Raw genomic sequence first — 13,385 nt, forward strand, 5'->3', positions numbered from 1 at the left:
TTTTTTTTGTATATTTAGCAGAGGCGGGGTTACACCTTGTTAGTCAGAATGGTCTCAATCTCCTGACCTCATGATCTGCCCACTTCAGCCTCCCAAAGTGCTGGGATTACAGGCATGAGTCACCATACCTGGCCCAAAGCAGCATTTTCTAACAGTTGAATATAAATGTAGAATAAAGTGAAGAATTTTATAAAACATAAAATTAAATAACCTCATACCATATAGTATTTATTAAAAGCATTATAGAAACAATAAGTTCAAAATAATATTTTGATTTATTCATCACATGTTTGGCTTCCACCCTAGACTGTAAACTTCTAGTTTCTATCCCTAAGCAACTAACACAGTGACTTACTCATATTAGATATTTAATGAAAGCTGTTCAGTAGAATAAGCAGAAAAAAATCAATACTGGCTGAATTACTCACTTTGTTCAAATAGATGCAGCTTAAATGACAAACTTTTGGCTTTAGACTGAACTTCCAAAACAAATAGTCCACATCCTTCTCATTATTAAAATCAGAAAATAAATGAAAAAAAAATAAAGCTGAATTACCTATTTTGTTTGGTTTTGTGACCTGAGCATTACTGTTTGCCAGAGGTAATGGAGGTAACTAAAGAACAATGGAAAAAGGACAATGCAAATATTTAGGGTGTAGATGAAAGGAAATGCATCTTTATATTAATTGTCAAAAGCCTGTAGGGTATTCAAATAAAATTGTCTTTGGAGGTTGACAGGTTCTACCTACTGAGTGAAAGCTGAAATACTAGGAGATAATGAGTTCCAAATAAGAAAGAAAAGTTATCTAAATATTGAGTTTGAGTTCATACATACAGTTAGAGATAAGATGAAAGAAAATAGCTGCAATGAAATATAAATAAAAACAAGAATCCAATTAAATGAGTGTGAACAAAAAAGTAGTCAACCATATCACTCTCTTCTCCAAATTCTGAAAGGCACTAAGGATTGTGTTAACTTTATCTGATTTTAGTCTTCTTTTTGAATTAGTAGAAGGTTTTTTAATGTAAAATTTAAGTTTTCTTTATTGTTAAACTATCAAGCATCGTATAGTGGAATGGGAGTCTTACTTGAATATCCTAAAAGATAACTTCTTACTCAGGAAATTTCTCTTGAAAAACAATGTAGTTAGATGGACTGAGAACTCTTGACAGTAACTGCAAAAGAACACAGTTGTTTATTCCCTCTACAGTCCCCTGTTCTATTTTATATTTAATTATAAATGAAAACAGACGCTTTTATCTATTTCTTGGGTCATACCTCTTCAAGATAATTCGTATTTTAAAAAATTATGCTATGATGGTTTTCATAGTCAACTCAGGCTGCCTAAGACAAAATGCTATGACTGGGTGGCTTAAACAACAGACATTTATTTCTCACGGTTCTCAGGACTGGGAAGTTCAAGATCAGGGTGCCAGTCTGGCCAGGTTCTGGAGGGGGTACTCTGGCTGGCTTGTAAGTGGCTGCCTTCTTGCTGCATCTCTGGTACCTCTTCCTCTTCATATAAAGGCTCTAATCTCATCTTGGGGACTGTATCCTCATGACCGTATCTAAATTTAATTACACTGAAGGCTCCACTTCCTAATATCATCCCACTTGCGGGGACTAAGGCTTCAACATGTGCATTTGAGGCAGGAACACATTCAGTCTATAACAATGGTTGACCCTGGTTTTTGTTTTATGTGAAAAGTCCATCTGTCACTCTGTGAACGGATTTTTAAACTTTTAATAAATCAGTACAGATATCCTAACTTTGTAATGCATACCTCATGGGGACTGTTTGGCATGATTTACTAATGATATTTCCTGAGTTTAGCTAGTCATTTAAGAACTGTCAAATCCATATTGTACTCTGTCAATGGGCACAGTGGCTCACGCCTGTAATCCCAGCACTTTGGGAGACTGAGGTGGGTGGATTGAGACCATCCTGGCTAACATGGTGAAACCCCATCTCTACTGAAAATACAAAAAAATTAGCCAGGCGTGGTGGCACGCGCCTGTAGTCCCAGCTACTTGGGAGGCTGAGGCAGGAGAATGGCGTGAACCTGGGAGGCGGAGCTTGCAATGAGCCAAGATTGCACCACTGCACTCCAGCCTGGGCAACAGAGCGAGACTCCGTCTCAAAAGATAAAAAAATAAATAAATTAATTAAATTAAGTAAAATAAAATAAAATAAAGAACAAATTCTCATGGGAAGAAAAACACTACCAAATTTTATAAATTACCTATTGTCTCATTGAAAATCACCTCAAAATCTAATGGCTTAAAACAATAACTGTTTTTTCCTGCTATTCTTCAATATGCCATTTAAGCTTTACTTAGCTAGGTGGTTCTTCTGGTTGGGGTTGAGCTGTGTCTTGTTATCTGTATTTGTGTCTGCAACCAGTGACTCTTCTGTGAAGTTGTCTTGGGGCTAGCTGGTAAAGACAAACCTCTACTGACCAGATCCTTGTGTTCTTTCCTCTTCCAGCAGGCTTACTAATCCCATATTGTTCACATGGTAACATGGTGGTTTTGCAGAGACGGAGAGGGAGAGGGAGTAGGGGAGAGGGAGGGAGAGGCAGGGTGGGTGGCGGAGGGGGAGAGAGAGAGAGAGAGAGAGAGAGAGAGAGAGAGAGAGAAGCAGTATTATGGCTTGCCAAAACTGTGGGGAGGCGAGGGAGCGAGAAAGCACCATATAGGAGATTTTGAGACATGGGCTCTCTAAATATACTATATTCTGTTGGTGAAGGCCCAAACCAAGTTCAAGAGGTAGAGAAGTAGTCTGTGCCTCTTGATGGAATGAGCTGCAAAGTCTTATTTTAAAGGAGTTTCCATACATAGATGAAAATAATTGCAGCCATTTCCCTCAACAATATACCACACATGTCTTTGTGCCTTAGTGTCTGCAGAGTGAGTTTATGGCTTGACAATATCAATAAAGTCTTGATTCTCATTCTGCTTTTGCTAGTATAGAACCAATTCAAATTTAGCTCAAAAGATACATGTAGTATAAATAGTGTAGCCACGCATTTTGTGCATTCTAATGGATGTAGTCTCCACGTAAAATAATCTCTTCTGATGTTGATATAAATACAGTAATCCACTGTTAACTATGGAGTACAGTTAGTATAATCCCTAAAAGAATTAGCAACAAGTTTATGAAATTTAGCTGGCCTTTTCTCTCTGCATTCAGCATGTATACTCAGTCAGTTTTGAAAGACATGACTTATTATTTAGTGTGATTTCATTTAGGAGTTCCTCAATATGGGGTATAATGAATGTTAATTCAGGCTTACAATGGATGGCATCCTGTGCCCATTTATGAATATAAGAAAGAACATTTGAAAAAGAGTCATTATTTCCATCATTAATTTACTAATTCAAACACATGGAAATGACTCATGAAGATTTTAGTTGCCTTTATTTCAAAATTCATGTTTTTTTGTTTTTTTTTCCAGTTTTCTTTTGCTTTAGTTGAGAAGAAAAGATTTGTCAGTTGAGTAAAGATATTTCATCTCCTTCACTGATACTGCCGGGAGTTATTAATTAGGTTTCTGAGTTTGGCAGTATTCTTTCCTGGTCACCATGATGTGTCATTGAAACAGGCTCATTAAAATGAGTGATGTGTGTTGTACTTTCATTAGTGTCATCAATAATATATTATGCTTTCCTTTTAGTAGTCTCTTTGTGTTGCATGTGGGTCAGGATAACTGTAGGAATTACATTTATAAGATCCAAATTGTTACATATGAGGAAAGATAGTCATGAGGGTGGAATTAATGTTATTTTACACATGATGACTACCAAAATGATTTCAATTAAATAATATTTTAATTAGGTCTGATGTCTCTACATGCCATTCTAAGATACATGTTCTGTGTATGCAAATAAGATGGTGATTTATTGAATTAGATCTATGCTAACACAATCTATTCTTCTTGCAGGGAACCTTTTGTAAATTGGACTGAAATAGGTGTGTTGAAGAGCAGGAATGATTCAATAAGGAATATGAGTCCTTGTGGTTGTAAAGGACAGACTCTTAACATGGAAACTCTTAAACTATATTCTCACCTTCTTTCCACCGTATTTTTTTTCTGCCAGACATGTACCTTTTGACTGGCTATTGGTCAATTCCTAGTCTTTCCTAATCTGAAAAATATGGGTTTATAATGGAGGAGAGACACACTTAGGCACTCTGATATAGTGTTTGTTGTTCATATCTTTTAACTCTACTTGACCAATTCAATTTTGGTGACATTACATGGGAATTCAAAGAGATTTTGAATTAGAAGCTTCCATACGAGTGTTGATCTAATTGACCTATTCACAAACAAGAAGCATTTTCATATTAAAAATGGTATAATAGTGGTTTTGCTGTCAAGAGATGATTCTGGGAGTACTTAGGATTAATGGTTGAATATGTAAAAGTTCTCAGAGCCAAGAAATGCGTGAGAACATATGTGATAAAATGTAAAAACGTGATTTTGTTTTAAGCCTCCATTTAAGTATTAAAAGTAATGTAATGCTATATTTTCATAAATGATTCAAAATGCAAAAATTTATTTTATGTAAGCAGGAAGCTAAGTGGTTTTCAGTACACAAAAGAGGAACTGAAAAAGATGAGCTACTTCTGAAAATCAATAGGAGAAATGATCTTTCTCATGAAACATTAAAGGAGATATTTTGTTAGCCCCAATTTGTTTTAAGGTAATACAATTTATCTGGGTGAAAACGTATTTCTACTATTATAATAAAGATCATCTAACTCAAGTAACATCAGCAGTTACCCAAAATGAAGGTTTTTTTAAATGGTGATGAAAAAAATCTCAGTCACTTGTATTCTACTAGAATCTCAGTATCCTAGCTTTATGCTGATTTGTATCCAATTTGAGTAGAAATGGATATGAGTGTTTATCTTCCGTAATAGCTTGCCACAAGCCTACTGCTTGAATCATGTAGCATATGGAAAATGTGTTTAGCTACTTGCAGAATTTCTCAAACAAAAAAAGATCCATTTCTGCTCATATGGCTTGTTTACAGTCATTATAAAAGCATGTTACTATGTTGCTTACTAGGTAGGAGAAGCAAGTGTTGGCATACTCCACATTCCATTGCATTGGTCTTTAGGAAATGTCCGTATTGATTTTCAGTTATAAAATAGTAAATCATTCTAATGTCTTGTGTTTTAGACCTGAACATTTTAGGATGTATTTTTATTCTTCTACATTATATCTCTTCTAGATATTTTATGGTAGTTATTGACACATTTTACAAAAATATAAATAGAGATGTTCATGCTTATGTGAATTGCCATCACAGGATTAATCTGTAACTTATATGAGCATATTTTAGTAATAACATCTTATCATTAAATTGAATATGGATATTTAACATTTAATAAGCACAGAATGCATACGTGGAAATGTACTTCGTGCCATTGGGTTTTGAAAATGTGGAAAAGCCATTATAACAGCCTAAGAATCTTTACACATGCCCCCCATAATATACTAGTTGCAATGTTACAGCTCATTTAAGGAATAGTTCTTGATAACAATGATTATAATATTTTTGTTTGTCAGCATACTAAACAATATGTCCTCAACGTATGGAAATAAAATGTTTGATACAATTTTAAAAATATAGATTGTACTCTCTCTTAAATTCTGGAAATATATTTGCCATTTAATGATTCATAAACATGAAACTCATAAAGTGAAGGAAGAGAATTCAAAACTATAAATATGAAAATGATTAATTTTTTATAGTAGTTTATTCTTATTAGTAAAGTAGTATAAGTTGTCTACAAAGCATATTTTTTACATGGCTGAATAATTAAAATGTTTTTAATCCATTTTTATCTAAAATATCTTGATTACTAAATGACTGTTTCATCATTTATATATAACTACATATACATATATCCATTTATATTTATGTTTGTTTAAATAGTAGATTATAAATGTAAATATGTTTGATATGTATCCTGGCACCAGAAGCCAATTCTTTCTCCTAAATGACAAAAAACATTATGTTAGCCTGAAAAAACTAACTTTTGTTTAGGTTCTGTCATGTACAAAAATATTCTAGGCAGCTTCATCTCCATTTTGAACAATTCTACAGTTCAGTCAAAGTGTCTCTAAAATTATTTGGTTTCTCATTTTATGAAATAAAATTTTCATTTAGGGAATATTTAGGGAAACTTTCAATAAGTATTTCACTAATTCTCGCTATTGCTATTTTGTTTAAGTCATTTTGAGATATTATCAAAACATTTTCAAAAGTTCTCTGTATAAAAATACATGTATACATATGTATATGTACATACATAAATAATCTCTTACATGATTACATCCGCATGGTTGAATGGCTTCCTCTGAAAATCCCTTTTAATGTTAAGAATACCTGGAGAATAGCAAAGGGAGAACGTCTGCTTTAAAGAATGTTCTGCGTCTGGAAGTAGAAACAAAATTTTCCGAGTATACATGGAGTCTAACATTTCCTGGTGCTGGATGATGAATCAATTTTGTAATTACTGAACATACAGTTTATTCCCAGATTGCACATTTCTCACCTGTAACAGAGGCCTGGAGCAGTTGTGTGTATGGGCATAGAGTGTGCATTTATTTCCCAGGCCAGGTGACCAGAATGTGGGTCAATCTAGCAGTGTTGGTGATGAGGCAGGTGGAGTTGTCCCCAGTGCCAGAGGCAGTTCTATCCCTCTTTTATGTGCTCCTTGGGCTACAGAGCTTCTTCACTCCACAAGGCCTTGCTCACAACCCTCTTGACACTCCACCTGGGAAGCAATTTTCTCCCTCCCATAATCAGGGAATATATTTTTCTTAATACAAACTATAAACCTGAATTCAAGAATATTCAGAATTTTGAGAGTATCTTTCTTGCACTGCTCTATTTTCTTAATACAATGCCAAGTTTACTCATAAGCATGAAGATCAAGGATATTGGACTATTAGAGATAGTTCCCATTTAAATTTTTCTGTCTTGAACACAATCATTGAAATAATCTCTCTATTCAAGAATCTTCTTTTCCCACCACCACTCATCATATACTCATTTCAACAGAAATTGCTCTCAAAAGATACAAAATCGACCGTTCTTCAATGAATTAGGGCTTAAAATGCAAAATAAGCTGAATTGATATAACTTATACCAACATTATTGAGGGTCTACTGAGTTCCCAGCACTGAACTAAGCCGGATAAAATTTTAACTAAATTAAATCACCATGGCTAAAGACCTCCTAGCTTCCCAGCACTGAATTAGACTTGATACAGAAGTAACATGTTCTTCACTCTGAAGTGTAAAGCAATGAGATCATAACATATCCTTGAAAATATGGATCAGGATATCACAACAGATAAGACACGGAGACAGATAAATGAATATCAGAAGCCAATTGGATATGTAAGGAAAGTGAATGATTTACAGTGTTCTGGCTTGGGGGATTAGGTAGATTTCACTCCCCATAAACGCCTACAGAGTACATGGTGAAAAGTGCTGACAAGGCTGAGACAGTGAAGCATTGCTGAGAGAGGAAATGGTGATCAAGAACTCAATCAAGTTGATGCTGGTGCTGGAGAAAATTACAAATTAATAAATTTTGTGCTGTGGCCCTGATTCCATCTTTTCAAACTCAGTCATCACTGTGTAACTTAAGTCTTTGTCACTTTTTGTCTGGACTAAGTGATCTTCTGTTCTCCAGATACTATATTACAGCTAATGTAATTATTCCGAAATGAAATATAATCACCTTTCTTTCCTGCTTATATCCTTTCACTGGTTTCTTATTGCTTATAGGAACAAGCTTAATCTTTTTACCTTGGTATACCAGGCCCTATATGATATGGCTCTGACTTGTTCTCCCATGTCTGCTCCTATCATTGCCCAGTCTGGCCCTATACTCTGATCTTACGAAAATGCTAACATGGATTTCACTAAGGATATCATGCTGTTCTATAGTTTCGTGTCTTTGCTTATGCCATTCCTTCTGCATAGGATGCTGCCCTGTCTTCATCTCTTTTAGCTTTTTTCCTTTCCTAAACTTCTGTAACTGGTAGCTCCCCTCATCTTTCAAGATGCTGTTTAAATATTCTCTGTTTTAGACCTTTTTCTGACCTTTCCCAGTAGCAATCTATCATCTGTTATAGCTAGACCTTACATCTCTACTAAAACAATTAGAAAAATGGATTTAAGTTATTTACATGTTTGCCTCTTTTATTAGACCATGGGATTTTAGCTAGTTTGGGTTGGAAATAAGACAATGATGCAATGATTCATAACTTTCTAACAAAATACATCTATTGGTATCTATCAATGAATAAAGGTGACTATGTTAGACTTTCCCAAATCAAATTTATCTTTCTCAGCAATTTGACTAAGTTACAGGCCACTATTTTATTACGCATTCCACACTTGTGAGAAGATGGTATTCTAGATGTCAAACATATATAAAAGAACAGAGAACAGTGTAATGAATTCTATACCCAGTTTCCACAATTATTAACTAATGGTCAACTGTGTTGCCGCTATACTGTCTGTAGCTCTACTCTCTCATCTTCCCTCCAAATATTTGAAGCAAATTCCAGACATAATAACATTTCATTTGCAAATATTACAATGTGTATTAATATTTCTAAGTGATAAGGGCACTTTTAGAAAACATTGATGATACCATTAGCACATCTAAAATATTTGCAATTTCCAAATATCACCCAATAACTAGTGTTCAGTTTTGCACTACTTCTTAGATTTTAAACTGTTTAAATACAAGTCTAGTAAGGTCTATGCTTTCTGAATAGTTGATTTTTTTCTTTTCTTTTTTTGGGGGGGGACAATTTTGCTCTGTTATGGATATTTTGTCAATATTCAGAAACATGTTTGGTTTTTACACGAAAGGAGGAGTGCTACTGATATTTTGTGTGTGGAGGCCAGAGATACTGCAAAACATGCTACAATACACAAGGCGGCCACCACAATAGAGAATTATCTAGTGAGACTAGTAAGAGGGTGACATTGAGAAACTCGGATCTATAGGTTCCTCCTGCATTATATATTGTATTGCAATTTATTTGTTGAATAAGCTGGGTCATTTGTCTTATAAAGTTTTCCACATCTATATTTTGTTAATGATACATCGTGGTATAATTTAACATTTTTTTCTGTTTCTTGCATCATCAGATTCATATACAATTTTATTTTGCTATCAAAGCTGCTTTTTTTCTGTGTCATAGATAGTGTTGTGTACTTCCACCAGGAGGCACATAATGTCTGATCATCTCTCTCTTTCTCATCAGTATGGGAAACTATTGGTGATCAATGTCTAAATTTGTTAATTCATTAGGAGTTGAAAATAGTCATATTATATTTTATAATTTATTCATTTATTGAAAACATCACTGACTCTTAGAAATATTCATTCCAACGTTTGACAGAAAAATAGCATTGTGCGTGAAACATTTATGCATTTTGTATTTCTTTTCAGAAACATCCTGTACCACCTTGATGAAAAGACAAGCCGGTTTTCAATACTTGTGGAGGCTTGGGAACACTGCAAACCCCTTGCATCAAATGAGACCCTTCAGGAAGCCCTGTCAGAGGTGTTGAACAGCATTAATTCAGCTCAGGTTTACTTCAAAACAGGACTTGATGTGTTCAGGAGTGTCTTGGATGGGAAGAATTGAGAAAACTCTGAGCATTTTTTAAAGTTTGCTTACAATTCCACAAGCAAAAGCTCTAATTTAACCAGATTTTCTGACATTGAAGGCTTATTTTCCCCAATGGCTTTTGACAAGTATAAAGCTATTATTACATTGTATTTTTTAAATGTAAATATAAAAGAACATTTTGCACATTTAATATTTTTGTAGCTACATTTCTGAATATGTAAAGCAAGTTATTGAAATAGGACTTAAGAATTACCTATTAAAAAGAAATCTGTTATATATATATATATGTGTATACACACACACACTATTTTGAGGAGAAAGTTTCAAGAAGTTCTGGAGTATCTTTGTTCCTATGGGCAGAGCATATAGGAACACAGTTTATTCTCTCTGATAGAGCTATTAATGACCTAGTTTCTGTAAAAGAAGTGAAGAGTTGATATGGTTCAGATTAACTTCACTATTAAGTGTTCAATATGAAGAATTCAAGTATTCTGACTGAGTTGACCTAAACCACTTCGAATGTTTCTATTTTATGAAATGAAGTTTCTCTTCTTAACACAACTAGATGTAGTAATACACTGGTTATGAAATTGTATTTTTTTAAGTATTAATGAAAAAAGAGCCATAAGCATTCCAGGGAAAAATCTCAAGGTAGCTACACAGAGCAATTTAAATGCAAATCTTTTTCATAACAACTTACAAGGTGACTAGCTTTGAAACCCTTAATTTGCCTCAGTTGATTTTCTAAGAATTTCAGGAGTGATGTATGTCTTAAGAGGGAGAAAAACATATCTTATTACTTTTTCTCTTGTTTCTTTTGGAAACACTGAAACAGAGACTACTCTAAAATGAAAGCATCTCACATTGGTTTTCTTTCTTGTATCTTTTCTGAAACTCCTTGCTGTAAGGCAGCTTTCACAGAGTACTATATATTTTCCACAGTAAAGTAGCAAAGTTTCTCTTTGAAACCCAAAATATCTTCTAAAGTATCAAATTTCTATTTCTGCCTCTGACAAAAATAACTTGCTATGAAAGAAATAGTTGTTTTTATCAATAAAAGCTCCTTAATACTATGAAGAAACTTTTGGTATTTTTTCTTCTTTATCCTTAATTGTGACTAAGATGGAAATCTAGAAAATATTCATGCTTCTAAGTTTCTACAGGGTTACTGTAAGAGAGTATCTCATCTACACTTCAATTCTTCTCTCATGTGGAAAACTAAGTTTTTTATATTGACATTGTCATTGAATAGCTCTAGCAATTACTATTATTCTCCCAAACACTAAAATTCTACCTATTAAGTGTCAGGTTAAAGTTCTAGTTTATCTTTAGAAGTTTATTTGAAAAATGATTTTCCTATACTGGATAAAGCAATTCCCCTTAGGAAACATAGCCTCAGAGTATTTCATATAAATTTTCTCTACCTAATTCGAACATACTTCCCCATCATACACCACCAGAGCAACATTGCAGACAGTCTGTGTATGTTTAAATTTTCACTTTTTATGGATGAGCATAAACCTAGTCTTAGTTTAAAGGCAAACTAAAGTTGAGGGAAGATAATTAATCAATATTCATTAATTGATTTATAAGGTTCAACACTTTCTACCCTAAATTATTTTTATACGCTCAAGGCAAAGCATGGAATTGAGGCAATTAGCTAGATAATTTAAGCAGAAACCCATTTTCATGGAAATTGCCTGTGTGCACGTATTTTTAGATGAAAAATGAAACTACCTTACAATACTATTTTTTACCAATGTATTTGTTTGAAAACATTTGCCATGTTGAAGAATGTGTATAGGAAAGGGCTAGAAATAAACAGGCTTGTGCATACCAAGACATTCATGATCTTTCTTCCTCTTCAGAGATCATCAGAAAAGAGGTGGGAATACACATGCAGGTGCATGTGAGCCCAAACGCCAGAAAGTCTTGTACCAGAAGAACTTAAATATTTAACCACAGGTTGATGTGTTCATTCCTGTTATTCATTTACAGATGAAATTAAAACAAAGAAAGGCAAACCATTATCAGTTTGGTAGTTCACTATTTTAGAGCAAATTTCTAAATGAATTTATTCCCATAACCTGCAATAGCACTGAGAGCAGAAAATATGTTTCTTCTTCATCTTTGTTTAAAGATTGCATACCTAGGTAAGTCACATTGTATAGATAAAAACCTTCTTCTGTATTCCTCACCTCTAAATTAAATGTTATTTGCTATTTGAAAAGTGTAGTTAACTATGGTTTTTATTAGTCTATTAAGAGATACGTGGAGAAATTTAATTATAACTAAAGCAGATGTCCAAAATTCTATACATGCTGCTTTACATCTTTGCAACAAACCTCTTAACTAGCAGCATTATTTCTATAGTGTGATTACCTGAGGGTGCCTCCAAATGTATATCATTTCACTCCCCTCCCCACCCCACCCCCAATAGATCCAAATAAATAAAATCCTGAGCAAGTTAATAGCAAGTGTTATGTGAATTGGTAGTAGGTTTAAATTGTTGCTGAATTGTCCATATGCCTGGTGCTTCTCACAATCTTTCATACATAGAATGATGTCTAGGAAATAATGAATCTTGAATATTCTCTGAAGAAAATGTGGCAAAGGTGTAACAGTGAAATTTATGTTCAGGCAGGGTATGCATGAAATACTGCCCTTTATGGAAAAGCGTAAGTCTCAGAATCAAAAGAAAGCCTAAGAAGGATTCTGGTCTAAGCCGTGAGATCTTGCCTTCAGCCAGAGAAGGCACTATCAGTTACCCCAACCAGATGTAGTAACTAAACCCAAAGTGAGTAAGAAACTTGGACATAGTCATGTATTTAGTTAGTAACAAAAGCACCACTGGAATTTAAGCTTCTCTGCTTTCTCATGCAGTATATCTTGCTTCTCCCTGAGGAGACAGGGTTATAAATGATCTTTTCCAGTGCATTCTATGTAACCAGCCATTCTATCAGATGTTGCATGGGCTGGTTTTAATTCAAGGCTAGTTCTTTCTCTGACTGTACCTGACAAACAAAACTGTCCCCAGGAATTCAGGCAAAGGACACAAAGACTGGGTACTTGAGAGAACGTTGAGCAAACTATTTCTGTAAGAGGGCAAGTTAGGCCAGTGTTAATTAAATAATCTAAATCACCGTTTCTCAAAATGTGAAATTTAGAAAGACAGGGCTAGGAATCTACGTCTTCAGCAGGATTTCCAGATGTTTCTTACACACACTGATGTTTAAGAATTTCTAATCTACATTAATCGTAGGTTCCAACGTAGGTTCCAAGAAAATTCTAGTTGAAATTTCTGGATAGATCGAACAGTCACAGTAACAAGAAAGACATAAATCTTTGTTATTAATGGAATCATTATGAGAAAAGAAAAGTGGACACATTTTATCCCTAAGAAAACAATTCAGGTGCAGCTTATATTTGCGCCTGCTACATCCCAGGCACTGGTGTTCTAGAATTTTTCCATGTATTTTTTTTTTTAATTCCCACAACACCACATTTAAAAATGAGAAAACTAGGTTGAGTGACTTGTCCACAGTTTCAAAGCTAATAAAAATGATGAGGCATGTTTCTCTTCTGGGCTCACTGTATTCAGTTCTTTGTTCTTACACTGAGTGCCGAAAAAAAAAAAAAAATCAGACTACTTTCATTCTAGAAAGTGATATAATTGAAAATTTTAACATATTTCTCCAAAAC

General features: G+C 34.2%; 1 protein-coding gene across 1 annotated transcript in view; it reads left to right on the forward strand.

Annotated features, from left to right (window-relative positions):
• NAALADL2 (N-acetylated alpha-linked acidic dipeptidase like 2) overlaps positions 1-10,760 on the forward strand; it is a 1,006,116-nt gene extending 995,356 nt beyond the window's left edge. The window contains 1 exon segment of the mRNA XM_017847705.1: positions 9,500-10,760. Coding sequence (XP_017703194.1) covers positions 9,500-9,698 — 199 coding nt within the window. The 3' untranslated portion in view covers positions 9,699-10,760.
• Positions 10,761-13,385: the final 2,625 nt, after the last annotated feature.

Source organism: Rhinopithecus bieti, unplaced genomic scaffold, assembly GCF_001698545.2.
Source record: "Rhinopithecus bieti isolate Rb0 unplaced genomic scaffold, ASM169854v2 scaffold_28528, whole genome shotgun sequence".
In the NCBI taxonomy this organism is placed as follows: domain Eukaryota; kingdom Metazoa; phylum Chordata; class Mammalia; order Primates; family Cercopithecidae; genus Rhinopithecus; species Rhinopithecus bieti.